The sequence below is a fragment of the Mauremys mutica genome, chromosome 2, assembly GCF_020497125.1.
Source record: "Mauremys mutica isolate MM-2020 ecotype Southern chromosome 2, ASM2049712v1, whole genome shotgun sequence".
Lineage (NCBI taxonomy): Eukaryota > Metazoa > Chordata > Testudines > Geoemydidae > Mauremys > Mauremys mutica.
In genome coordinates this window covers 218,164,620-218,192,433 of record NC_059073.1, presented here as the reverse complement: position 1 = coordinate 218,192,433, position 27,814 = coordinate 218,164,620, and the positions used below count along the sequence as shown (strand labels likewise).

The window sequence follows — 27,814 nt, the reverse complement described above, 5'->3', positions numbered from 1 at the left end:
ATTGAACAGAACCGGGCCCAAGATTAATCCCTGTGGGACCCCACCCTTCTAGCTTGACCGTGGACCACTGATAACTACTCTCTGGGAATGGTTTTCCAACCAGTTATGCATCCACCTTATAGTAGCTACATCTAGGTTGTATTTCCCATAGTTTGTTTATGAGAAGGTCATGCAAGACTATTAAAAGCCTTACTAAAGTCATGATATACCACATCTACCGTTGCCCCCCCACCTCCTCATCCACAAGCCTTGTTACCCTTCAAAAAAAGCTATTAGGTTGGTTTGAGGGGATTTGTTCTTAACTAATCCATGCTGACTGTTTCTTATCACCTTATTATCTTCTAGGTGTTTGCAAATTGATTGCTTAATTATTTGCTCCATTATCTTTCCAGGTACTGAAGTTAAACTGTGTGGCCTGTAATTCCCCAGGTTGTCCTTAGCCCCTTTTTATAGATTTGCACTATATTTGCCCCCTTTCAGTCCTTTGGAATCTCTCCCATCTTCCATAACTTTTTGAAGATAATCTCCAGTGGCTCAATATCTCCTCAGTCAGCTCCTTGAGTATTCTAGGTTGTATTTTATGAGGCCCTGTCAACTTGAAGATATCTAACTTGTCTAAATATTTTTTTAACTTTTGTTCCTATTTTAGCCTCAGATCTGACCTCATTTTCACTGGTGTTCACTATGTCAGATGTCCAATTGCTACTAAACTTTTTGGTGAAAACTGAAATAAAAAAAATCTTTCAGCACTTCTGCCATTTTCACATTTTCTGTTATTGTTTTTCCCCTCTTGTTGAGTAACGGGCCTAACCTGTCCTTTGTCTTCCTCTTGTTTCTAATGTAGTTATAGAATGCTTTCTTGTTACCCTTTATGTCTCTAGCTAGTTTAATCTTTCTTTGTGCCTTGGCCTTTGTAATTTTAATCCTACATGCTTATGTTGTTTGTTTATATTTATCCTTTGTAATTTGACCGATTTTCCACTTTTTGTAGGAGTCTTTTGAGTTTCAGATAATTGAAGATCTCCTGGTTAAGCCAGGGTTGTCTCTTGCCATACTTCCTATCTTTCTTACACAGCCTCTCCCCTACTAGTTTTCTCCATCTCTGAAATAAAAAAAATTGTCTCCAGTACATTCCAAGAACTTGTTGGATAATCTGTGCCCTGCTGTGTTATTTTCCCAACTGATTTCTGATAATTGAAGTCCCCCATCACCACTAAGTCCTGTGCTTTGGGTGATTTTTTTAGTTGTTTAAAAAAAGCCTTATCCACCTCTTCTTCCTGGTTAGGCGGTCTATAGTAGATCTCTACCATGACATCACCCTTATTTTTTACTCCTTTTATCCTTACACAGAGATTTCAACAAGCCTGTCTCCTATTTCCATCTCAACCTCAGTTCAACTGTATACATCTTTTTTTTTCCTGCTTGTCCTTCCTGAGCAAGCTGTATCCTTCTATAACAATATTCCAATTGTGTATTATCTTACCATGTCGCTGTGATGTCAACCATGTCATAGTTGTGTTTATTAACTAGTATTTCTAGTTTTTCCTGCTTATTCCCCATACTTCTTGCATTAGTATACGGAAATCTAAGATACTGATTTGATTTCCCCTCTGTTCTCTCTTGTCTCCCTTATCCCTGCTATAATGGCTCTTGTTCCCCCCAGATGAGGTATTATGTACCCTCTTGGAGAGTGGAATATCTTTATTCTCATCTGGTTCTGGGCTCTCTAGTTGTGGCTGCTGCAAACAAGAAAAATAGTGCTTATCTAAAATGACCCAATCTGAAAAGGAACGAAGTGTTTCAATCTGTTTGGTAATAAGAATTATTGTGTATGAGCTTGTACTTTGAAATTCCAAACTATCAAGTCATGCTTGCTTTATGTGATTTCCTTTATTATAATTAAGTTTACAACCTTTATTAAAAAATTACAACAGGCGCATAGAGAGCAGTTCAGGTCCCTAATTACTGAAGTGCCGTTGGTGGCAAGAACATCCCTGCAGGTGGTACTGGGTTCTCTGCATATATCCCCTCATGATGGCAACATCAGTGGTAATGAGGTGCTCTGCTTGGCTTTAGAGTTCTGGGATCTCAAGAGAAGTACGCTCTGCAGTGGAGGATCTTCTGTTTGAGGGATGGAATTAATCTGGTGCAGAAAATGTTGCCTTTGATTCCTTGAAGGATTCTCATATCACATTGTGCTCTCTGGGAGTGTACATGCCTGCAAACAAAGAAAACATAGAACACACACTTACTCAAGGCAGAGAAATACTTCATGCACTTTCAACTTTGCAAGACCTGCAGAACTGCCTAGAAATTAATAACTCTGAAAGAGAAAGTCCTTTTTAGCACCTACCTTGGCCTCTGAGTCTGCATCTTCTAGCAAACAGTCCTTTTGATGGGATCATCAAGAGCCTGGATACTGACCATTTACTTGGTGAGAAGGTACAGAACTCCATCCAAATTATTCTTCAACTATTTATGTTGCTTGGCCTAAAGGTCAGAGAAAAGTCTGTTTTGTTATCAACCCAGTGGATAGATTTATAGGGACCATTCTAAACTCCAGGATGACCAGAACATAGTTTTCTCAGGGCAGGTTTGAGACTGCTCATCTCCCAGCTTCAGACAAAACCTTGAACAACAATAAGAACTAGTCCCATCTGCTGGGTCATATGACATCCTGAACTTTTGTCATGCCAGAAGACACTTATGCTGCATGCAAGGCTGGCTGAAATCTCTGCATTCTGAGCAAAAATAACTTAGATATGGCTCTGATGGTTTCAGAGGATGTTCCCTCCTCCCTGAGTTGGCAGAAAGACCACTAACAGGGCATCCATGGAGCAACTTTCTCCCCACCCCTTCCAACCAAGATGATACTGATGAATGCTTTACTACTGGCTTTGATCACTATAGGTACAGGACAAATGGACTCCCCAGGGAAGACACTTGCACACAATGTTCTGTAACTCAGAGCAGTTCGCAAAGTTTGCATGGAGTTCTTACGTCTAGTAAAAGAACACTCCATTCATATAATGATAGACTAGACAACTGCATGTTTTATATAAGCAGACTTGGGGGAGGGAAGGTTGGTCATCTCCTTTATGCACGGATGTGGTTTAGTAATGGAACTGGTACATCCAACATCTGATAATGCTCAGAGCAGTTCACTTTCCAGGTCTGCAAATCACTCTGGCAGACAGTCTGAGCAGGCATTTTTCATCAGAACATGAGTGGATAATTCAGTGATTCAATTGATCTTCAAGAAATGGGGTCATCCATCAGAAGACTTTTTTATTTGTGATGGACATGAACTAGAAATGTCACACTTTCTGTTCCAGAGTGGGACAGAATCCAGGATCCCTACTGGATATGTTCCTCATTCCATGGTCTTGTGCACTGTTGTATGCTTATTCACTGATTTTTTTGCTCCTGGGTATACCTGGAGAGATCAGACAAAATGCAGCCAGAGTTGTTTTGATGTCTCCCACCTGGCTGAGGTAATTCTGGTATATGGAACTGATGCGCTTGTTGAGCTGTCCTCCGATACTTCTTCCACTATCCTCAGACCCACGTCCCAGAATGAAGAAGTCACCCTTCATCTAACAGGTTAGTTTCTGAATGGATGTCAGAGATACAGAGGTTATGTTCAGTTGCTAAACAGAGCACTCTAAATAACGGCAGAAAAAACGTCACCAGAAAAAGAACTACTAAGTGGAGAACATTTTTGACTTGGTATGAATACCATGAACTTCTTGAGATGCCAATCCTAGCACTCTTGTCTGTTTGCATTAAAGAATTTTGAGAGTTTCAGTTAGTTCTGTCAGGGTGCACTTCACAGTTATTAATCCTTTTCACTAACCTTTGAGGTATAACATCTTTTCTTATCCCACTGTGTCCAGATTCCTTAGGGGTTTGTTGAAAATGTTTGTCTTATTTTGGCAGGTCTCATGGATCCCCCATTTGAGCCCATTGCATCATGTTCTTTCTTTCTTATCTCTGTGAAAACCTCCTTTCCTGTGGGAATCACATCAGCTAGGAGGGTGGGAATCATGGGGCTCTTATGAATGACTTCCTGTCTACTATTTTCCATTTTAAGAAGATATTTCTTTAGCTACAGCCCAAATTTCTATCAAAAATAGTGTCAGGTTTCTATTTAAATGATGTCCTACATTTTACCTACATTGTTTTTTCCTGAAGCCCTATTCTAATGATCTAAGTTATGTACCCTTGAAGTGCATAGGACCCTAGCCTTTTATTATCAGCAAATGAACCTTTTTTGGTCCTCTCTTAGGTTATTCTTGTTCTTTGCCGGGAGGTTAAAAGACTACCCCATTTGTACTCAAAGATTACCTAAGTGGGTTTCAGGGCATTTTAGACTCTGTTATGAGCTAGTCAAATTAGATCCACCAAACAGTACTAAAGCTCATTCCATTAGGGCACAGGCAGCCTCAGCTGTTCTTTTTTGAGAAGCATGCCCATAATTGACATATATAAAGCTGCCACCTGGCAATACACCTTTTTACTAGACATTATGCTTTAATAGAAGCATCCAGAGCAGACACTTCTTTTGGCAGAGCTGTTTTACAGTATACAAGAAATGTTGAGCATCCACCACCTTATCTAGGTCACCAAGAGTGGAATATATACATATGTATGGACAAACACCTGAAGAAAAAGTTTAGGAAATTAATATATGCTTTTTAGTTTTACTATATAATTGGTAAAAGTCTACTTCAGAAAAATCTCATACATACACTGTATTCCACAGAACAAGAAAAATTACCTTATACAGCAACCAAAGTTCTGGGAAAGTTTTAGATGTTGTGTTATATCTAATATTCCACTCCTGGTGTGTGAGCACCCAATACACTCAAGATCAGTCTTTTGTACAGCTGCATCTGCTGAGTCTGCGCATGCACCCCAAGTGCCCTAATGCTCCTGTTCCAAGAGCATAAATGGTGGTGCAGGGCCAATCACAACTCAGTTATTTTTCCACCACAGAATTCAGCTGTACAATAGGACTTTGAAGCAGAGGGGAAGAAGGGTGGGTCGTGGAACACACACACACATATATATATATATGTATATATGTATATATGACTACATACATATATGTATATATATATATGGACTACAACTCGAACGACACCATCAATTAAAAAAAACCTCTTAAATAACTTTTTCTTCAAGAGTTTGTCCATACATATGTATATATTCCACTCTTGGTGACTCCAAAGCAGTGAGCTAAGTAAGGTGGTGGGTGCTCAACAGAATCTTACACAGGGCTATTTGGTCCAGACCAAGATTCCACTTGTCTATCAGGAGATTCTCTAGTGGGCTGCCTCCCAGAATGCTGCTGATTTGTTAGAAATGTCAGATGCCAAGAAATGTTTAGTGTCCTGCTCTAGAGCCTTCAAAAGATTGGAAGTTACGGAAATCTTTAAAGGAGTCAAAATATTATAGCAGCAGTGCTAGAGAAGGAAAATAATTCTAGTAGATTACAATGGTTTGGGGGAAGGGTTGCACCGAGAACAGAGAAAACTAAATGATTTTTTGAGAGGGTTTACACTGAATTAAGGATGATTTAGAGAGCCTGAGAAGAGGAGTATTGTAGAGGATGAAGTTTGTGTTTAGGTGATTATTTTAATAAAGTGGACCTGATGTTTTGTAATCAATACTGCTATTAAGTAAAATGTTTTGTATTTTGTTTTTCTGACCCTTCTCTTCATGCTCCAGAATTAAGTAATGTATACGCTATATTTATGCGGATTTAAACAAACACGTACAACAATGCATGTTCTGGGCATCAGGGACCCTTGCCATCAGTTAAAGGTACAAAAATAAATACAAAACCAAAATAGCAACATATTTTCCCCACATACATAATCACTAGGCATCAAAAATATTACAAACCAAATAAAATCTCCCCATTCCTCAAGGGAGCTCTTTCCCTAGCCATCTGAGCCCTCACAAAATGCCTGCCCAAAAGAATAAAAATATTAGAATTGTGACCTTTCTGTAGAGAATATCCATTTTATTGTCCTTACTGAAAACCACAATTGAGCCTGCATAATTAAAAAAACAAAAATGATAGCTTCAGATTTAGAAAAAACCCTCAGATGATTCATGCATAGCCACTCTTTAACTGTAAAGTGAATTTCTACTCTGAAAAGTGAGTATGTACAAATACATCACCTTATTTAATTATTGTTTAGGTAGGGGCAATGAGCATAAAGGGAAGGAGCTTGTAAAATGGTTACAATAACAAAACAAAAAGCATCCAGAGAGTTTAGGCTGTATCATAATTCTGAAGCCTGAATCTTTAAAGGTCCTAATTCTGTTATGACTGTGTATGTGCAGAACTTCATGTATCATACGAAGTCCCATTTGACCTCTAACAGCCAAATCCAAAGCCCTGTGGAAGTTGACGAGGGTCTTTCCATTGACTTCTATGGGCGTCAGATTAGTACCCAGTCATTAGGGTCCAATCCTGCTTCACATTGCGTTTCAGTTAGTTTTGTATTTGATTTCAATGGGAGCAGGATCAGAGCCTCAATCACGCTTAACACTTAGTGCAATTTTTCTCCTATTTTTCTATTATAAAATAGTTCTCATAAAAGAGAGAGAGATTCAGAAGTATTTTTGTAATAGGAAAAAATACTAATATACTTGATACGCATCAGGATACTTGAAGATGGGCTAAACACTGAGGTGGGTATGGCACAGCCCAAACTTTTCACCACAGGCTCTTGCTTAAATATTTCTCTAACTAGAGGAAAAAATGCTTGTTTGTTTTTATTGTACCATAGTGTCTAATGTGTGTTCTGTGCTTTGTATTGTATCTCAACTGATTGTTTTCAATATTTTAGAAAATCATAGACTGGAATCGTCACATCAGAATCATCTAATTTTGAAGGTCTTAGTGGTAGGTATGTTTAGTGTAAAGTTTTATTTAAGGAGGCAATATATAATGTGTTAGACCCTTGTTTCCACAATTGTCAGCTTTCAGTTTTCCCATATTGAATTTCTTCCTTTCAAGAGTCTAGATGTGTGGATTTTTCTTTAGATGATCCTTGCTGCATCTGGAAACTATTGCTTTCATTCTTTACAAGGATAAGTTCAAATGTATGTATCAAGAAGCTCTTGTTTTCACTGATTCATTCATCCAAGAATATTACCAAATGCTTGATGTAGAGGCTGATTGTGCAAACACTTTTCAAATACATTAATGTACTTGCATAAGCAGTCATAGGAGTGTAGTTATTAACGAGCATAAGGGCATGTCTGCACTGGAAAGTTACACCACCGAGCAACTGAAGCGCTGGTCAAAGGGGAGAGCTTGGCTGAAGGGCAACCAGCCAGCCTGTAGTGAGAAGCATCTAAGTTTGTAAGGTTACTGAAAGTGTTAAGATCAGCTTAGAATGCGTTTTGCTTTTATTTCATTTGACCAAATCTGACTTGTTATGCTTTGACTTATAATCACTTAAAATCTATCTTTGTAGTTAATACATTTTGTGTGTTTATTCAACCTAAAGCAGTACGTTTGGTTTGAAGTGTGTCAGAGACTCCCCTTGGGATAAAAAGCCTGGTGCATATCAATTTCTTTGTTAAATTTGACAAACTCATATAAGCTTGCAGTGTTCAGCGGGTATAACTGGACACTGCAAGACGAAGGTTCCTAGGGTTGTGTCTGGGACCAGAGATATTGGCTAGTGTCATTCGGTTGCACAATCCAAGGAGCAGCTTACATGCCAGAGGCTGTGCGTGAACAGCCCAGGAGTGGGGGTTCTCACAGCAGAGCAGAGTAAGGCTGGCTCCCAGAGTCAAGAATTGGAGTGATCTATCAGATCACTGGTCCAAATAACACCAGGTGAACGTCACAGTGGGTTTTGATTTCTTTGGTTTTTTAAAAATCCAGTTAACATTTGCTAATTTTGTAGGAGTTCTTTATTTTTCTGTAGCCTAAAATACAACTCTGGTATTTTTGATGGAGGTCATTCTTGTGTTGTTACATTATGCAGCTAGAGATGGCTAGTTTTCTTTGGTTAATGAAAGACTTACCAAAAAGATATTATACAAAACCATTGGCTGCCTTATTGTACATAGGAATCACATTTATGCAGATATAGTTTTGCTTCTACAGCTGTTTGTCAGAGAATAGGAATGTTAACTATTTTGTGTAATGTGTGCACACAATAAAATAAATATTACATTTTATATTTGTGTGTGCATATATTTAGTTTATATAATAATGTACAACCATATACCTATATGGAACCCTCAACAGATTCATTCTCTTGTCTTGCAAAATTTACAGATGACAAATGTTATGGCAGATTGGTACTTATAAATTGCAGAAGGAAGAGAGTCTAGGGGGCTCCAGAAGAGGGGTGGAATAAACAGACCTCCCCTTTCTCCCCAAACTCTGCCAGCACTGATGACAAACAGGATACATTTTTGGGAGGTGATCTGCTGGGCAATCCATTGGGAGTTGTGTATATATATCCAGAAAATGTATCCTTCTTGCCACATATATCCTTTCATTTAAGTAAGGTTCCAAATTCATGCATACAGTTGTCACCCTTTAAAATTCATTCTTATTTTAGAGACAATATCAATTCCAGTGGTATTTCCAATTTTAAATATATGGAATATCTGTCAAACTCATGTAATCTTTTAAAACTGGTTCAATCTAAAGTGCAACTGCTGTATATCTCATGTACATACACCCAGCAGGTATATATTTATAACGTATTTCCAACATTGTGACATAACTTAAAGAAACATTGTCATCTCAGTTTAGAACCAAAATTTGTCCTTCAAATCTCTCCTCAAGACCCTCTTTTATTTTTGTGCCTATGTGAAACTGCCAACTGATGAAAGCTATGTAGATGGCTGTAGGGATTTAATGGTTATCTGCTATATTTGTTTACTTACATTCTGTAAGTTTAAAATAGCTGTGCATATATGCCGTGAATCAGGAAAGCATGTAAGCACATTAAGTGCTTTTCTGAATAGGGATGCTTTCCTGAAAAGCTAAAAAAAAAAAAAAAAATGCTAAAAGCTGGGATTTATAACAACATGCTCTTATTACTGTTTCTTCTCCTTTTGAGTTGTTTGTTTATACTCCTTTGTTGTGTCTGGGACAGAAGCTACCTTCTTACTCTGTGTTTGTACAACTGGAACTTCTAGTTAGCACATTGAGAACAGGCTCAGATTTTCAAGGTAGCCTAAAGTGAAATTGAGCTGTCTAGTTTCACTGAGAAAAATGCAAAAGTAATGTAGGCGTTGAAAAGTAGGTTAGAAAATCTAAGTTGTTGGTAATACAGGTACTGAACTTTGTAAATGAAGATTTTTATCTGAACAATAATTCTTTAATTGAATTATCTGTTATGTTGGGTGTTGTTTATTGATCTTAGTCTACATTTTCTCTCTTGAGCTTGCTTTTCAATAATACTATTTACATTTTTTCTTTGCAGTTCAACTTTTTAAACTGCTTTGCCTCCCTCTTCTACATTGCTTTTGTCCTTTTTGATATGAAACTTCTGCGACAGGTGAGTTCTGGAAACTGTAAAATATCTAAGAAATATAGGGTTAGTTGAAATAGGAATTCAGAGGGTTTCTATTGCTTTTCTAATATAGGATATGTGTTCATCCTCTGTTAATAATTTCTGGCAAATCCAGTTTTCTGTATTTCAGTGCCTCTAATATATTTGCAAAATCATAACAATATGAAAGAGGCACAAATAAAACCTACAAATAAGAAAATATTTTCAAACAATTTGACCTGCAAAGAAGAAAAAGGTGGGTGGGAGGTTAATATCTTTTTTGATATATAAACAAGGCCTGAAATCTTTTTTTCTCTTGCCTTTTTTTTGTTATGCAGTAGACTTTTCAAATCTTGTCTGCATTGTTTTTCCTGGGGACTGTGTTGACGACTGGAGAACAGTAGGATTACGACTACCATAAAAACCAAGCATTTGGAAAGAATTGAGGGAGAAATCATTTTTAGTCAATTCTTAAAACTCACTCCGTTTTTATTGATATCCATCTAACTTAAATGCATGAAAAATTAGAAGAAAAGATGTCATTGTTTAAAAATTTAAAAATCTTTGATTTAAAGCTAATAACCCTTGAACTTGAGTTCTCTGGTCCTCCAAGAAGACCTCCAGAAAAACCAAGAAAGACAAGACTTGATATTGCTGATATTTTAATGTAAAAAGCAAGTGGAAAAGAAATTAAACAAAACAAAAATAAATCCAAACAAACTTTTTTAGGTTTTCTTTATACAGTAACTCCTCACTTAATGTTGTAGTTATGTTCCTGAAAAATGTGACTTTAAGTGAAACAATGTTAAGCAAATCCAATTTCCCCATAAGAATTAATGTAAACAGGGGGGCTTGGTTCCAGGGCAGCTTCCCCTACTCTGCAAGCACCAGGGGTGAGGGGCTTAACCCTCAGCCCACCCATTCCAACCTTCCCCCAAGCCTCCACCCTTGACTCGCCTCTTCTCCCCCCCACCTCCTCCCCCTTTACTTTGCACGCTGCGTCCTGGCTCCTCCCCCTCCCCTCCCCTCCAAATGGTGCGGGGGGTGGTAGGGATAGCTCAATGGTTTGAGCATTGGCCTGCTAAACCCAGGGTTGTGAGTTCAATCCTTGAGGCTATTTAGGGATCTGGGGCAAAAATCTGGGGATTGATCCTGCTTTGAGCAGGGGGTTGGACTAGATGACCTCCTGAGGTCCCTTCCAACCCTGATATTCTATGATTCAAGCCAGCTGATTGCTGCGTTCAAGAGGGAGGCGGGAGGTGCACCAAGTCCTTGTTCCTCCCTCCTGCCTGGGGCAATCAGCTGGCTTGCCTCGGGAGGCAGGGGAGGGAGAGGGAGCCTGGGTGCTGAGTCCTTGCTCCTCCCTCCTGCCTCCAAAACACTGCAAGCCAGCTGATTGCTGCTGGCAGGAGGTGCGGGGGAGGAGGGGGAAGGTGCTGATCCGCAGGGTCTGCTGGTGGGCAGGAGGCGCGAGGTGGGGTGGGGTGGGGTGGGGAGGGGAGGGGAGGGGAGAAAGCAGGCAGACAAACAACGCAAGACTGGAGCACTGCACAACTTTGAGTATGTTCCCTAATTGATCATTAAGCGGGATGACTTTTAAGTGAGGAGTTACTGTATATCATAAAGAACCACAAACATTTTTTTTGTCTTTGTGGGTAATTAAGTGGGTATATACATTTAAGCAACAGTTTAAACTTACAAATTAGAAAATGTCTGCAGACATCTTAGAAGCAGAAAGTGAAGAAACAAAGGCCAATATTAAAAACTGTTGGCTTTTGCAGTTGAGGAGCTCCTATTCACCCGGCTAATGGGAGATTGGAAATGGAATGCTGCTCTCATTAATTACAGTGTCACTTAAGATTTCCTTGTGTTTGAAATTGTCCTTTGTTTTTCCTGGTGTGTTGTTTTCTGAGCTGCTTGTCCTTGGAGCTACAAGAATTCCTCTGTTTCCCTCTTTTTATTTTCCCAGACTCTAGTTATAGTGAACCTTTGTTTGAAAAGGCCACAATTTGGCTTGCTTTGGAGCCCATTAAGCTCCATTATTAGTTTTGTCAGTGGGGTTGTTACACATTGGCAAAGCATTCATTTTCCCCACACGGGACTGAATGTACAGTCTGCTCAGCACTTAGTTCCTACCAGCCCATGGCAAAGACTGGGAATTAGATCCACCTCATGTGTGTTGTGGTATTGCTAGACCACTAGACTGGCTTGATATTTGCTTTTATTGTCATTATAAATAACCATTGACAATGTTATGTAAATGCACAAAATAATAAATAATTTTAAGATATATCACAATTTTGTTAAATAAATGTTTTGTTTAATTTTCTTAAGAGCTTGGCCACTCTGCTGATAACTTCACAGATCCTTAATCAATTTGTAGAAGCCTTACTTCCTTACTGGCTCCAAAAGAGACATAATAAGAAAGCGAAGAAAAGGGTGTACTCCATAAAAGTGGATACTGATCTTTCATTATTTGAGCAAGTCAACCTGGAAAAAGAAATGGGCACCTATCTTGTAAGTTGAACATATGCTGCTTTGGTACAACTTTTGACATTTACTGTTGACAAAAAGGGGTCATATTTTAATTTTAGATAACTGTAATGTAGTGGCTTGTGAAGAGAAGGAACTGTTTTATTTTAGAAGGGAATTTGAAGATGTGGTGTAAACATTTTGGGTTTTGTGCATTAGTCATGACGTGTCCCATACAAACAAACCACAGTACCATGGAGAAAGCTAAATTGCCAACGTAACAACTGCTTCAGTCTGTTCTGTCTCATCATAAAGTAGGATAGTAAGTTGCTGCATGAGAAATATTTGGTCACTTTTTTACCAGCAGAAGGTAAAATAGCTTATTAATCTAAGATATTTTGTGCGAATAGATATTGAAAAAATCATGTTGCAATTTTAAATAACCAAAGGATGATTCTAGAATACATTATATTCAATGCTTTTGGTGCCTTTGGTACACAGTACACTTGTGTGTCCTCTAGGAATATGAATGTTCTAATTACTACCACTTCATAATTACCACTGTTAAAAATCAAAGGTTATGTCTAGAGCAGGGGTTCTCAAACTTTGTTGCACTGCAACCCCCTTCTGACAACAAAAATTACTACACGATCCCAGGAGGGGGGACCGAAGCCTGAGCTTGCCTGAGCCCTGCCACCCTTGCGGGTAGAGGGGAAGCAGGGCGGCCAAAGCCCAAGCTCCACCACACCGGACGGAAGGGACCAACGCCAAAGCCCAAGGGCATCAGCCCCAGGCAGTGGGCCTGTAACCTGAGTCCTGACACCCTTCGGCTTCAGCCCCAGATGGTGGGGCTTTTGGGCTTCAGCTTCAGCCCTGGGCCCCAGCAAGTATAAGCCAGCCCTGACCACTTTGGGGTCCTGACCCACAGTTTGAGAACGCTGGTCTAGAAGGTGTAACCAATCTCATAATTTAAAACTTCTTTACTTTCTCATTATTTCCACCTTTTTCTTGTTCTATGTCCCTGATTATGCTTACTAAAGATGCACTCATCCCTGCCACCAGTGCAATGATATTCTCCAAAAATACCTGTGCCAGTAGTTTCCTGCTCATGAGTCTTTCGCTTCTAACAAAGCCTATGAAGGAACTCCCATAGTTCAAATATTCTGAGCTGTCAAGGCACCTCATGCACCCTTTTCCTAAAGTCAATTCCTTTCTAATTGCCTTCAGTAGAGCTGCTACTGTGACTTATCAGTAATTTGCAATTGGTCTGGCTCACAGCATCTCTCAAAATTTGCAGCGTTTCTGGGTCTTCCATATCCTTGTTGGTCAGATTCTTAATTTAAAAAAAACCTTTCTCAAATTCTGGTCCCTATGTGTATTTCATTTTGGGTACGCATGCACACCAGGTGCCCGAGACTGGAGGAGTTTTTTCAGCAGTGTCTGCCTCTTGGTCTGTGCCAACACCATTTGCCTCTTTGTGCTCCAATCTGAGGGTTTAAGGGGTGGTTCAGACTGAATGCCTCTCCAGTTCCTTCTCTACCGCTACATGATCCGAGACAGAACTTCTATAGTGTCCTCTGAGACTTTTTCTCTTTGAACCAGTAAGTATTGTAAATATTTAATTTTTGGTCATTTAAATAGTTTTTGTTACTTTAGTATAGTATTAGAGTTATATCATTAGTTAGTATAGTCTGTGGTGGAGGGCCTTCCCCTCATCCTCCATACTAGGTCTATTGTGTCCCAAATCCTGACTTTAAGAAATCTCTGTCCTACTCTCGGGTGTTCCCAGTTTCAGATGACCAGCAGCAGTGTCTATATTGCCTCAGAGGAGCCCTGTTCATTTCCAGCTGCAACTGCTGCTCCAAACCGGGAAAGGCAGACAGACTCAAGAAACACCTTATGGAGCATGTCATGAGGCTGCAGTCTGACCCAGCCTAGACAGCCCCCTCCCTTTAGAGTGGCTAGAAGTGCCAAGAAACACATTGCCAAGCTCGTATTGGATGCGGAGGCAGGCAGGAGTAGGGACAAGGGCTCCTCCTATAAATCTGCATATGAGAGTACAAAACTCTCACAAGTTGGGGAGACCCCCTGCATTCAGATCATCCCTCTGAGAAGAGAGCCTTTTCTCTAACACCATCTCAGTCAAGAGATGCTTGTGGATCTTTGAAGATCTGTATGGAGGCCTCAGCAGATCTGCAGGCTCCAAAAGAGAAGATTGTACCAGTGGGCTCAATCCTACCACTGGCACCAAATGAACATAAGCATCAGGACCACAAGACCAAGCAATGAGCGGCACTGTCCAAAGACAGTCATACGTTGTTGGATCTGCCAGACTCCAGCAATGAAAATAACATACTAAAGCAACCTGATACTCTTCTCCTGATGATGCATAAAGTTTCATCTTTCTGAAACTAAGGAAAGTTTCACATCACTAGAGGGCTTTATTATACTTCCTGATCAGGAGTCTCCTATTATCTCAAACTTAATTCTCATCAGCGAAATTTTGACACCATTGGTTCTTGGTTGGAGTGACAGGAGCCATTTTCTGATCTATTCTACCAAGTGGGATCCATCATCATTACTGTCCCGACAGCATGACTGATACAGGTGCAGCCCATGTTTTTGTCTTTGGGAAAGTCAGTTGTGAGTTAAGAACCTGCCTCCCACACTCAGAAACAAGACTTTAGCCTGAATAGAGGATCCAAAACCTCAGGGATCCTTCTCATCCACATAGTGACGTACTGAGCCCAGAATAGTAATACCCCATGTCTTGGGGTCCTTTGCAGCCTATGTATAAGCCAAAACCCCGGCCATACTGGTGACCAGGGATTTGTACGTATGGTACCATGAATTGATTCGCTCACAGTGTGAGTCAGCCATTTCCACCAAGGAAGGAACCAGTCCTCTTGCAATTACCATCTGAGGAGGAGGAAGAACTAGTAGAGATGGATCTGAAGGTACCACCAGCACTGACAGTGTTTTCATAGTCTCTAGATGAAGCCATGGCACTGGCTTCCCCATCTCCAGCTGATGATTTCATGAAGTTTCTAGATTTCCTGAGGAGAGTGGCTGACACTCTGCAGATACCATTTGGGAGTTCAACTAACTCCTCATAAACTTCTTGGCATCCTGCAAAGTGAAGGACCAAGCAGTGTCGTGCTTCCAGTCCATGAAGTCATTATGGAGCCAGCTAAACTTATCTGGCACATGCTGGCAACCTGGGCTGCTACCTCCTAAAAGAAATGAGAAAAATATTAAGTGCCATCAAGAGAAGAGAGTTTTTGTATACCCACCTGACCCCAAACTTCCCAGTTGTTCAGGCCAAGATGGAAAGGAGCAGACAGCACCATGCCAGATCTCTTCCCTCAAATAGAGGGATATACCTGTTGGGCAGGAAGATCTTTACATCAGCCACCCTGCAATTTAGAATAGCTGACACACAAGTTTTACTTTCAAAATACAACTTTATTAATTGTTCTAAATTCCAAGGATTTGCAAACAAACTCCCACAGGAACACAAAGTGTGGTTCCAGGCATTGATTGAGGCAGGAAAGCTGATATCCAAATCAACCCTGCAGTCTTCCGTAGATGCAGCTGGCAGCATCATGAGCCATGGCTTCAGCAGTAGTTTTATGTGCAGAGCATCATGGCTTCACTCTTTGGGATTTCCTTGCAATTTACAAGCTACAGTGGAGGATCTGCCCTCTGAAGGGAATAATCTCTTCAGTGACGAAACAGACAAGTCCTTGCACTCACTAAAAGACTCAAGGGCAACCCTATGCTCATTAGAAATTAACAGCGAAGGCCTGAAGAGAGAGAACCACATCCTGGAGATCTCCTACAGTGCTCCAAGTCCTCCTTCCATCAATGGGCTTAAGAGCTTCTGCCAAAGAGGCAGAAAATACAGCACAGTAAACAAATGACTCCTCCAACAATGCCTTTTCAGTGTCAACCGCAGGTCAAGAGATGCCATTCACCCAAGTCTGCTCTTTTATATCAAGTACCCATTTGTCTGTTGTGATGGCCCATTTTTCCATACTTGGAAGGCCATCATAACAGACAAATGGGAACTTGATAGAATACATCACTGGCTTCTTCTCTCTTCCCCCTCCAAAAGTCCCCTTTCTCTTCCCTCTTCAAGGATCCCTCTCACAACCGGATGCTCTCTCAAGAAGCTATAGAACTCAAATTACTTCCCAATACCAAAGAAGAAAGGACACTGGAGATCCATTTTAGACCGAAGACAACTCAATATCTTTATTTGCAAGCTGAAATTTAGGATGGTTACTTTTGGTATCTGTCATCCCCTCATTGTCCAGAAGGGATTGGTTCACAGCTGACAATATTAAGGATGCCTATTTTCACATAGACATCTACCACCTCGCAGATGGTTCCTGAGATTCATCATAGGGAATGAACATTTCCAATACAAGTTGCTTCCCTTTGACCTGCCAACAGCACCAAGGGTAAATTTACCAAAGTTCTCTTGCTCATAGCAGCTCGCTTCCATTGTCATGGGTCGTTAGTCTTCCTCTGCTTAAACAACTGGCTACTGACAGGGAAATCCTGCCAGGAGATGCTTTCAGCAACCAACCAACTGATCAATCTCCAGCAGTCACTAGGACTGTGCATACACTTAGAAAATTCCACTTTGGTGCCAACCTCAGTCCATAGAATTATAGGAGCAACCCTGGACTTGATCACAGCCAAAGCATTTCTCCTGCAGGACAGGTTCCAGGCTATCAAACATCTTGCTGTGCAACTCAGGCTGAGCCCACAGATGCAAATCTGCTCCTGTCTCATCCTTCTGGGTCATATGTCATCTTGTACTTACATAACCCCATTTGCGAAGTTATGTTCTTGCTGTCTATAGGCCCAGCTTTGCTCAGTTTAATTACTAGCCAGAGTCATTATGAACAAACAAATCTCGCTCCCTCAAGAGGTTAGGGCCTCCCTGAGTTGGTGGGAGAATGAAGATCACATGTGTGCGAGAGTCCCGTTCTCTCTAACCTTACTACAGAAGTCTGTCATCACAGATGCCTCCATATTTGACTGGGGTGTTCACCTGGGCGAACACTCAGTTCAAGGCACGTGGTCAGCAAAAGAAAACAGAATGGACATAAACCAGCTTGAATTGAGAGAAGTTTGGGTGGCTTTCAAGCATTTTTTTCACGCTCATATAGTCTTGCCACATTCTAATGATGCTGGACATTATTACCACTGTGTTTTATATAAACAAACAGGGAGGCATGAGATCCAACTCACTCTAATGGTGTAAAATTATGGAATTGGGGCAGGGGAGGAGGGATAGCTCAGTGGTTTGAGCATTGGCCTGCTAAACCCACGGTTGTGAGTTCAGTCCTTGAGGGGGCCATTTAGGGATCTGGGGCAAAAATCTGTCTGGGGATTAGTCCTGCTTTGAGAAGGGGGTTGGACCAGATGACCTCCTGAGGTCCCTTCAATCCCTGATATCCTATGAAATCTATGAAACATCAGCAGTGCTCCTAACAGGAATAAACATCACCTGGGTGGACAGCTTCAGCAGGTGCTTCTCTCAGGACCATGAGTGGGAATGTCACGATTCAGTAATACAGACAATATTCCATCTTTAGGGGTTCCTCTCCTGTAAGAACAAAAAGTGCCTGAAATATTGCGAGGGGCAAGGGGAAGGGGCGGCTTGGGTCAGAACTCCATTGGACATGTGCTTCTGGTTCACTGGTCAGGACAGCTAATGTACATCTTTCCTCCATCTGCTCAGGACGTGCGGTAATAAGAAGAATCCAGCAGGGCAAGATGTGATCAGTAGGATCCCGCTCCTAAGTGGCCCAAGGCACTTCTGGTTTCCTAGCATTTTTCAGTTGTTAGCTCATCCACATGACAACGTTCCAAACCTTACCAGACCTGTTGACACAACACAAAGGCAGAATCAAGCATTCCAATCCAGACTCCTGCACCTGCCAACCTGGTGTTTACATGAGCATTGAGCCTAGAGAATAAGTGCTTGAGAGATATCCAGAAATGTCCAGGCTATTCTCAACAATAGTAGAAAGGAGTCTACTAAAATGCAGTTATGCAGTCAAATGGAAATGATTTTCCATCTGGGCTCATAACCAGCACACTTCTTCAGAGGAATCAGACATCCCTGCTATCCTGGATACCTCCTATCCCTAAAGACCTCAGGACTCTCTCTCAACTCGATATGCATTCACTTTGTACCTATCGGTACCTGCCATTCCCTGATCAAGAACTACTCAATTTTTGCCCATTGTTTTACACTCTGCTTCCTAAAATACTTGCTTCAGACCATTCCACCTGTAAGCAAACCACCTCCAATGTGGGATCTTAATCTTGTCCTGTCAGCACTCACGAAAACTCCATTTAGCATCCAGCTTGCTATAGCATCTCTCCTTGAAAGTAGCCTTTTTAATAGCCACCACCTCTGTGAGATGGGTGGGAGAACTAGGAGTCCTTATGGCAGATAAACTATACACAGTTTTATACAAATATCAGATCACATCGAGACTGCCAACTAAGTTTACTCCCAGGGTGATTTCGGACTTTCACCTCAAAGTATTAACTTACCTACCTTCTTTTAGAAACCATACACTTCTAGTGAAGACACATGTCTACATTCCTTGGATAGTCTCAGAGCAGTGATTTTTCTGTCTGCAGAGGACAAAACTGTTCAGAAAGAAACCTAGGTTATTGTTTCATTTAGCAGAATAGATGAGAAGTAAAGCTGTATTATCCCAAAGGCTCTCTGAATGGATCTCTGGATGCAACCTCCTGTGTTATGAGCTAGTCAACACTAGCCCACCACAAGATGTGAGAGTTCACTCTGCCAGAGCCCAAGCAGCTTCAGTGTTGTTCCCATTGGTAAAATCGCAAAGCTGCCACGTGGAGCTTGATGCATACCCTTTCCAGCCATTTAAGCCATAGTTCAGGCCTCAGCAGCTGAAGCTTCCCTGGATATTGTTGTACTCCAGTTGGCTGTTTTCCCCCAGTTGTGCTTGCATGCACCTCCGTAATAGATACTGCTCCTCGATAACCCACAGTGGAATACACATAGGGACCAGCACTTGAAGAAGAAAGTGAAGTTACTTACCTGTTCTGTAACTAGAGTTCTTCAAGATGTGTGGCCCCTTCTGTAATTCCCCCCAACCCCCAGTTCATATCATGATTTGATTTGTGGTAGGGAAGGAACCGGAGAGGCAGTCAGTCCTCACTGCCCATTGTTTCCTTGGATCACTGCACAAAGAGGTGTGGACCAATGGATGCTGCTGGAAAAAAAATTTCAACCTCAGCTGCATGGTGTGTATCCGTACCCAAAATGGAATACAGATAGGACCATGCATCTCTAAGAACTCTAATTATAGAACAGGAAAGTATCCTCCCTTTATTGCCGTTGTCCTTGCTTTGTACAAGCAATGTACATTGCTTTCTTGTCCTGTTGGCTGTTGTCTCTGTTACATTCTTTAATTTTATAAACTACCTTCAAACTTTTCTACTCTCCTTGGGTGTGGAAGTTCACGGAGAGAAAGTTCATCTATGGAGAAAATAAAATTACTTATCAGTAATTATTTTTCTCTGAAGATATATATGACATTTCCCAGTAGATGGCTCTTTCCCCACCCTCTTCTCATTGTTTAGAGTGTTCAGTAATTTTTTGCATATTTTTTTAAATTGTATTTTAATTGACTTTATTTTGGAAATTACCTCTGCCTGTTTTTGGTTTTTTTTAAGGAACTGACAGGACAGCATAGGGCATTGACCCCAGAACTCTGTGAGTTGCCCCTAAGGGTTCCCCAGACGCTCAGAACTTTTACCCATAGGAGTTCCTGCCTGGTCAGATGCTGGAAGCACAGAACCAAAAATGTTAATGCATTATATAATATACAGTTTCAGAGAATAAGTATTACAGTTAAGTAATTTATCTCTTAGTAGGCAGTAGTTCATGACACAATTTGGAATTTGCCTAGAACAACAGATCAAATGCTCCTCTTGTTGCATAAAATGCTCCAGAATTAGAAGCAGGAGGAGAATATTTAAATAGTATTTTTACATCTTAAAAGTTCTATAAGTATTAATCCTCACAACACCCTTGGCAGAAAGGTAACTATTATCCACATTTTACATACGCAGAAACTAAGATTCAGAGAGATTAAGTAATTTGCCCAAATGCACACAGGCCCAATCTCAGTTCACTAGATTACAAGTACTTAAAGGTTCAGATTTACTTCTCATCTGAAAACTAACAATAGATCTGCATTGTAAGAGTGAAAGTGCAGTATTACACCAGAGGTTTTCAAACAGTGAACTATTGGTGGTCAACAGAGTATTTCTAGAATTACAACTTTCACAAGGGAGAAACATCTGTCTGTCTTTAAATGCTGATATTTCCAGGAGTCTAGCATAGAATCATTGTAGGATTTCCAGTGACTTTCAACCAGCTACACTTAAAAAAAGCAGAGCAGTCCTCAACCCCAATCTCTTAGTCCTGCCAGGTTGCTTCATACTTATCTTTGTTGGATTTTTGGGGGCTTAAATTTCATCATTCAGATCCAAAATTGGAAGGGTACCAAACAAACAAGATAGATCCAAACTGCAACATGGAGAGAGTAAAACTGTTGAGTGCTGTTGGGATAAGAGGAGACTTAAATACTAATAGTGTAGGGCTTTATGTTAGGTAGAAGATATAAAAATGGGAAGGAAGGGAGGTTGGGAGTAGAGCTATCCCTGAGATGATCTCTATTTTAAGTAATAGCGTACAGTATGAAGACTTCTGAAAATCCATCGTCTTATGCTTAAACATAGCTGCTCAGAGCTAGGAAGTAGTAGTGGTGGCCACCTATTCCTCCCCTCTGTGCTGCACTGTGAGCCTTAAAGGGGCATATCTACATGTACAGCGCTACAGTTGCACTGCTGCAGTGCGTCTGGTGAGGACGCCCTATGCCGACAGGTGAGAGCTCGCCCATTGGCATAATAAAACCGCATCAGCGAGCGGTAGAAGCTATGTTGGCAGAGAAGCTTTCCCGCTGACATAGTTCTGTCCACACTGGCACTTATGTTGGTGTAACGTATGCCCTGAGCAACACAAGTTATGCCGACATAAGCAGTAGTGTAGACATAGCCACAATGTGGATGGGGTGAGGGAGCAGCTCAGAGTTTATGTAAAATATTTCTGTGGGTATATCTCAGGGTTTTTAAAAGTTAGCTCCCCTGGGGTCTAATCTGTAAATTAAATAGCTTATCAGACACAGCTATGCTATGCTGCTTAACAGTGAGCTTGACTGGGGAATGTAGCTGAAATGGCCCCCTCCTCCCATATCCATGAGCTGATTTCTGAGCTTGTAGGCTTCTACTGCCTCTTTGTGTTTTGCTGGTGAAAATACATTAGATACTAGAGAGGCTAGCCAGCTTGACAGCTCAGCTTTCAGCAGCCAGACTGAAAAGCAGAATTAATAATATGGTAACCACACGCTTTCCTCCCCAGCCCTACTCAATTTTTTATAGCATCCATAGCATGGCTATGGATACAAAAATGGCTTTCTTACTTCTTTCATGATCGTCACTGTAATTATTTAAAATACTCTCTAATCTTTATTTCCCCCCCTCTCAAAATGAAATATGCTAAACGCGTCTCTGTCTGAGGGAACACCGCATAGCACGAAATAGTTAAAATGGAGTCCATTTGATGGCTTTTCATGGTCAGGAAGCAAACATAACTGTTCTCTTATGCAATGAACACTTTTTCTTAAAAGGTATTATACTATTTTGTAATGTTAGATGATTTTTAATTTTAAAAAAAATATTTTAGATGTTAGATGATTTTTATTTTTTAAATTATTATTTTTTATTTTTAAAAAATATTTTATAAAAACATTTTATTAATTAACTGTGAAAATTTGTCACAATAAAAGGGTTGATTAACTATCCAAACTGTTGGTTTAAAGGTTAGCTGATGGGCATTTTGCAGATGTGCCTAGGACACGCTTTTTGCATGCATTTGGTATTCAGTTGCCAGAACTGCTTCTGACTTGTCATGCTATAGTTTCAGTGTTTGTCCTCTCAAGCAGGCTGCAGGCTACTAACTTTGCCTTTTGATTTTAATATGGCATAGCTCAGAAAAACAAGAAAAAGTTTACATGTACATCAGCCTACAGTTGCTTTTGTTTATCGTTCACACTGGCAGTCTGAAATGATAACATTTTTCTTAGAGGGACAAGGTAAGTAAGGTAATATTTCTTATTGGACCAATTTCTGGTGGGGAAAGATGCAAGCTTTTGAACTTGCATAGAGCTCTTCTTTTCTCTTTTTCTAACAGAAGTTGGTCTAATGAAAGACAGTACCTCACCCATCCTGTCTCTCTAATATCCTGGGATTAACACTATTACAACAACACTACAAACAGCTTGTTATGCAGCTCTTTGAAGATTGTCATACTAGTTTAAAGTCATGGCAACATCTTACCTACACTGTGGTTTGCCTGTAGTTACTACCTCATTGAGGTACAGGGAAGATTGAATATTTAAACCTGTTTGTAGGATTAGTTCATGTTTTTTAATGTTTTATACCAATAATAAAGGTATTTACCAGTAATATTGTAGACAGTCCTTTTGACCAAAAGAACACTCTTGCCCCCATCATAAACAGGATTAGAATAAACTCCAGATTAGACCAAAGTTAAGTAATTTAGAGGATAAGTGCTTTGGGTTCAAAGCACTCCTGCTGCTCCTTCCTAAAAAATTGAGTAGGGCTGGGGAGGAAAGCGTGTGGTTACCATATTATTAATTCTGCTTTTCAGCATATATTTAGATATGGGTAAAATGTGCTTATTTTGTCTCTGTTTTTCAGGGCACCTTTGATGATTACTTGGAGTTGTTCTTACAGTTTGGCTATGTGAGTCTTTTCTCATGTGTGTATCCTTTAGCAGCTGTCTTTGCAGTGCTAAACAACATCACAGAGATGTATTCTGATGCCTTAAAAATATGCAGGGTCTTCAAACGTCCATTTTCACAACCCACAGCAAATATTGGAGTTTGGCAGGTAACCCGTTTTTCACTTTTCTTTATTTGTTTGCACTTGTATGTCACCATAAGCTTAGGCTGCTTGTTGTTCCATCTATTGCTGTTAGAGTGTACTAGAGACATCTCTCCTCTTCAGTGCCTTAGGACTTACCCATTTCTAGTAGGATTTGCAACTATCTGCCATTCTGAGTTGCCTTCCTTAATCCCATCTTCCTTTGATTTTTTTGGACTACATATATTACATTCATATTGCAGTTGCAAAAGACAGCAACTTCTTTTTAAGACTGCAGTAATAAGTTGTTAGTGAGCATGAAATAGGTTACGGGTGGTGTCAAGTGGGTGGTTTGTGTTAGACCCAGTTTTATTTAACGTCTTCCCGAATAATATGGAAGGGGGGACAAAGAGCACAACAATTAAATTAGTATATTATTTTAAATTGCGAGGTGTTGAAAATATTGTGGGGAGGGAATGCAAAATGACAGAAATTAGATATATGAATAGGAAACAACAAAGGAGATTAATCTTTAAAAATACAAATAAATCATTTTGAGGAAAAAATCATTAGAAACGCACACAGATATTCACTGGGATAGAGTTATATTTCGAAGCACTATAATGCTAGATAACACTAAGGGGTGATGCTGGACAGCAACTGCACATGGTATACATTTGCAATATGCCTTTTGGGCTGACCACAAAGAAGTAGCCACAACCAGCTAACATTTTAAAACATTATTGTCTCTGTATGTACTAGGTGTTTAGTGGTCTTTGAAAATGTGTAAATTAAAACATGTTAGTTAATACACTTTAAACCACTGTTCCTTTCCCCAGTGTAGATGATCTCTTAGAAGTCTTATTGAATTTAATGGCTAGTTCTTTATTTTTTTTTTACATTTTTTAAATATAATTCTTTTCAGTTAATTGTGGGAATGTGTTTAATTTTATGAATATAACAAAGTAAATTCAGGGCTTTTAGTAATCAATTTTGTGTACGAGGTGCAGTAGTAAGGTGTTAGATTAGATAAAGGGTATTCTATGTAAAGAACATTTGAATTATTGTATTGGCCAAGCTGAGTCAATTATTATTGTCATTGTAAATGTAGTTTCTGCTGATTCATCATGGCAGACACTATGTTTTGCCAGTCTCCTTTACTCACAGGGAGATTTCTCATAGGTCAGATTTTCAAAGGTATGCACAGTATTGCAGATATATGTGCATGCACCTATTTTATGCATGCTTTTTAGATTATGAGCTCCTCAGTGCAGGATTCATCTTTCTTGAATGTATATAAAGTACCTAGCATGTGTATGCTACTGTAAATAAAAAATAACACACACATCCATTTATGTCCATGTAAATCCAGGTGTCTGGGAACATGCACATAACAAGTCAGTCACCTTGCTGGCATGCACATGTAAATACTTGATGTACACATGACAGCGTATGATTCTGTGTACTTGAGTTTGAAAACATGTCTCATTTTATTCCAACAAGTTTTGGCTGGCAGAATGAGTTGTTTAAAAATCTTATTCTGAATACGTGTTTTCATATACGTAATGTTCCAATACTTAATATTGAAGATGCAGTAAAAACCTCAGCATAGAACACCAGAAAATTTCTTTTTAAAGTCAGATTTAAATGCTAAAATACCCCTGATTAAAATTTTGCCCTTTGACACTGATTACGTTGGAGGTGGCTTTTCCTTAGGACCACACTGTATATCAGTCAGTCAGATGGCTTAGGTGTAGGGGTATGTGCTACCATTTGCACGTTCACATTTTGGGTCAGATGAAAGTACTAAAGATAGGGATGCCACTCAGCCATTTTTTTTTAGTTCATTCTGATTTTCAAGAAATGATTTCATATCCTGCAAATCTAGCTTATGAGATGCAAATGGTCCCAAAATAACTTTCAGGGCCTGTGAAATGTCATCATATTGTGACGAACAGTGCTTGAATTTTCCCCAGCAAACACAAAGAAGAGGCAACCATAGCTGTAGAGATACAGTTTGGAGGGTGCTAATGATGGGTTTTGTGATGGTGTAACCCTGCTTATCCATTTAAGAGAGATGTTGACAGGTTCCTGATAGAATCTGTTCAACTTTTCATCCAGTAGAAATCAAATTTAAAGGAAAAAGGAGGGTAAAAATGTTGGGTCTGTCAGAAATTGGTACATGTGGGAGAAACCTTGTCCCAAGAGGAGCAAGAGAACTGGAGGAAGTAGACATATTGGTATTAATTATATTCCATTTTCTTTTATTTCAGTTGGCTTTTGAAACTATGAGTATTATATCAGTAGTTACTAACTGTGCACTGATTGGATTGTCTCCACAAGTAAATGCACTTTTTCCAGATTCAAAAACGGACCTTATTTTGATTGTGGTATTAGCGGAGGTAAGTATGAGATTTAAATATCTGCATGTTTTTTTAGTAGCAAATGGCATTTACATCACTTGGAATTTCTAATATCTCATTTTTCACATCTTTTTCTCTCATTTACAAGGAAATGGAAATTCTAGCATCAGAATGGGTTTTTCGTTGTTTTACTCTTAGATTAAATTTTTATTCTTGGCACTTTCATCTACTATGGATGTTGCACCTATGCTCTGCCACACAGTCTGAGTGTATGTTGCATTATATATTTCAAGAAGGATTTAATAGTACTAACACAAGAATAAACTTAGGTTTGTAATGCAGACTTACTCTAAGTTGACAGATATTAGGTGGACTTGCAGCCACCTCAGTAATGACTGCCGTGGTGCTTGTTCACACTACCCTCCTTGGGTTGGTGGACTGTATCCTCACCAGGAGTGCCCCCTGCCCCTGTTCCTGCGTGGAGCAGGGGAAAGCCAGGCAGCCTTGTCTAGTTCACTGCTCACTGAGCTGTGAACTTGACAAGGCTGCTCAGCTTGTGGAGGGGTGTGGGGGCTGCCACTGGGCTTCTCACCCCAGCTGTGATCAGGGTCCGAAGCCGCCCAGCTCTCCAGGGGAGCAGGGGCAGCAGGACTCTAGCTGCCCAGCTTTCTTGTCACTTTCATGGCTCCTGCCGTGAAAGCAGAGGTGAAAGTAAGCTGGTACTCCCCGATACGGTGTACTGGGGTGGCTCAGCTTCCCCAGGCGGCAATTTAAAGGGTCTGGGGCTCCCAGCAGCAGCTGGAGCCCCAGGCCCTTTAAATTGCCACCAAAGCCCCGCTGCTGGAGCCCTGGGGTAGTGGCGGTGGGGCTCTGGGGGTTATTTAAAGGACCGGGGCTCTTGCTGCCTCTACTGCCCTGGGCCCTTTAAATAGCTGCCGGAGCCCCGCCGCTGCTATCCCAGAGCTCCAGGGGCTATTTAAAGGGCTGGGATGGTAGAAGCAGGGGAGTCCTGGACCCTTTAAATAGCCCCTGGAGCAGCGGTGGGGCTCCGGGGGCTATTTAAAGGACTCGGGGCTCCAGCTGTCTCTACGGCCCTGACCCTTTAAATAGCTGCTGGAGCCCTGGGGTAGCAGCACCCACCCTAGAATTGGCCAGATTGTGTGAAAGGCAAGAGTGCAAGCTGATGCTGGATGAACAAATAGTGAGAAGAGAAGTAGGAAGACACTGGGGGCAAGTTATAGCAACCAAAGCGCTATCCACACTGGTGCTATGTTGGTGGGAGATGCTGTCTAGCTGACATAGCTTCCACTTCTCATGGAGGTGGAGTAATTATGCTGATGGGAGAGCGCTGATGCAGTGTTATAGTGTAGACTTGCCCTAAGATCGGAAAGTTTATTCCCAGAGGGAAGAAAGCCATTCAGAAAAGGACAGATCAACTGTTTTAAGAGAAAATGTTATTTCTTCTTGCTTTTCGTATACAAATGTAAATTTTGGTTCTGTGCTGTTAAGTTTATAACAGAGTAATTGTACTTGTAAATTGATTTTAGTTTTTGTTTGTTTTAGACTTTATTAATACAAAGATGTTGGAATAATGCATGTAAATAAAATTATTACTGCATAATGTAATCTTTTTACACTTAATTAACATTCAAATCATTTTATAGAACTGGCTAGTCGTGATTTGTTTCCCTTAACTGGCTAGCCATGATTAGACATGGTCACTTAGGATTTGAGAAGGTTAAAGTGGGCTTATTTTTAACTTTGTTGTGTAATGTATAGCATTCTTTAGCATTGTAAGTCTATTGATTTATGTTCTCAGTTTGTTACAAATTGAGAAAATAGGATATTTGACTTTGATAATAGAGAATAACTAATTTTGAAAGTGCTTTTGGACTTTGCATGATTGTGGTTGGACCCTTACAAACAGAGGAGAATGAAAACCCTTATACTTGTTTTTTAGGATTTTTTAAAAATCAGGACATACCATTTAAAAGCTTGTCAGAAACTGTATATTTTTAAACTTAATGTTGAAAGTATCACTGCAAACTGGTTCCATGGTTCCCTTAGTTTTTTTCATTGCATTACTACAAATTGTTTTACTGTCTGAGAAATACAAGAAGAAAATCACAAAATTAAAAACCTTTTGTCAGTGGTTAAGAATGTACTTTTTCTTAAGTTTGAAACAAAGCATAGTAAACCAACTAATAATTGTTTATGTGGATTTTTGTTAGTTATGTCAACTCCAGCTCCCACTGCAAAAGAGCAGAAGGAAAAGAATGTTAAAAATGATGTTTAAAAACTTTTTTTTAACATTTTCAGGCTCCCGACACACACTTTTTTTGTAGTCAGTTTTTTAAAAAAATACTAAATTTTATATAATTTGAACTCTACAGCCTTCTGAGTCCAAAATTATCA

The 27,814-nt window shown here is 40.1% G+C and overlaps 1 protein-coding gene across 4 annotated transcripts in view; it reads left to right on the top strand.

The window, feature by feature from the left end:
* The window catches only part of ANO10 (anoctamin 10), a 257,183-nt gene that overhangs the window by 31,741 nt on the left and 197,628 nt on the right, over positions 1–27,814 (top strand). For all 4 annotated transcript variants that reach the window (XM_045006445.1, XM_045006448.1, XM_045006447.1 and 1 more), the window contains exons 7-11: positions 6,867–6,922; positions 9,477–9,551; positions 11,880–12,062; positions 22,872–23,063; positions 25,310–25,438. In XM_045006445.1, coding sequence (XP_044862380.1) covers positions 6,867–6,922; positions 9,477–9,551; positions 11,880–12,062; positions 22,872–23,063; positions 25,310–25,438 — 635 coding nt within the window. The remainder of the gene's footprint in view (positions 1–6,866; positions 6,923–9,476; positions 9,552–11,879; positions 12,063–22,871; positions 23,064–25,309; positions 25,439–27,814) is intronic.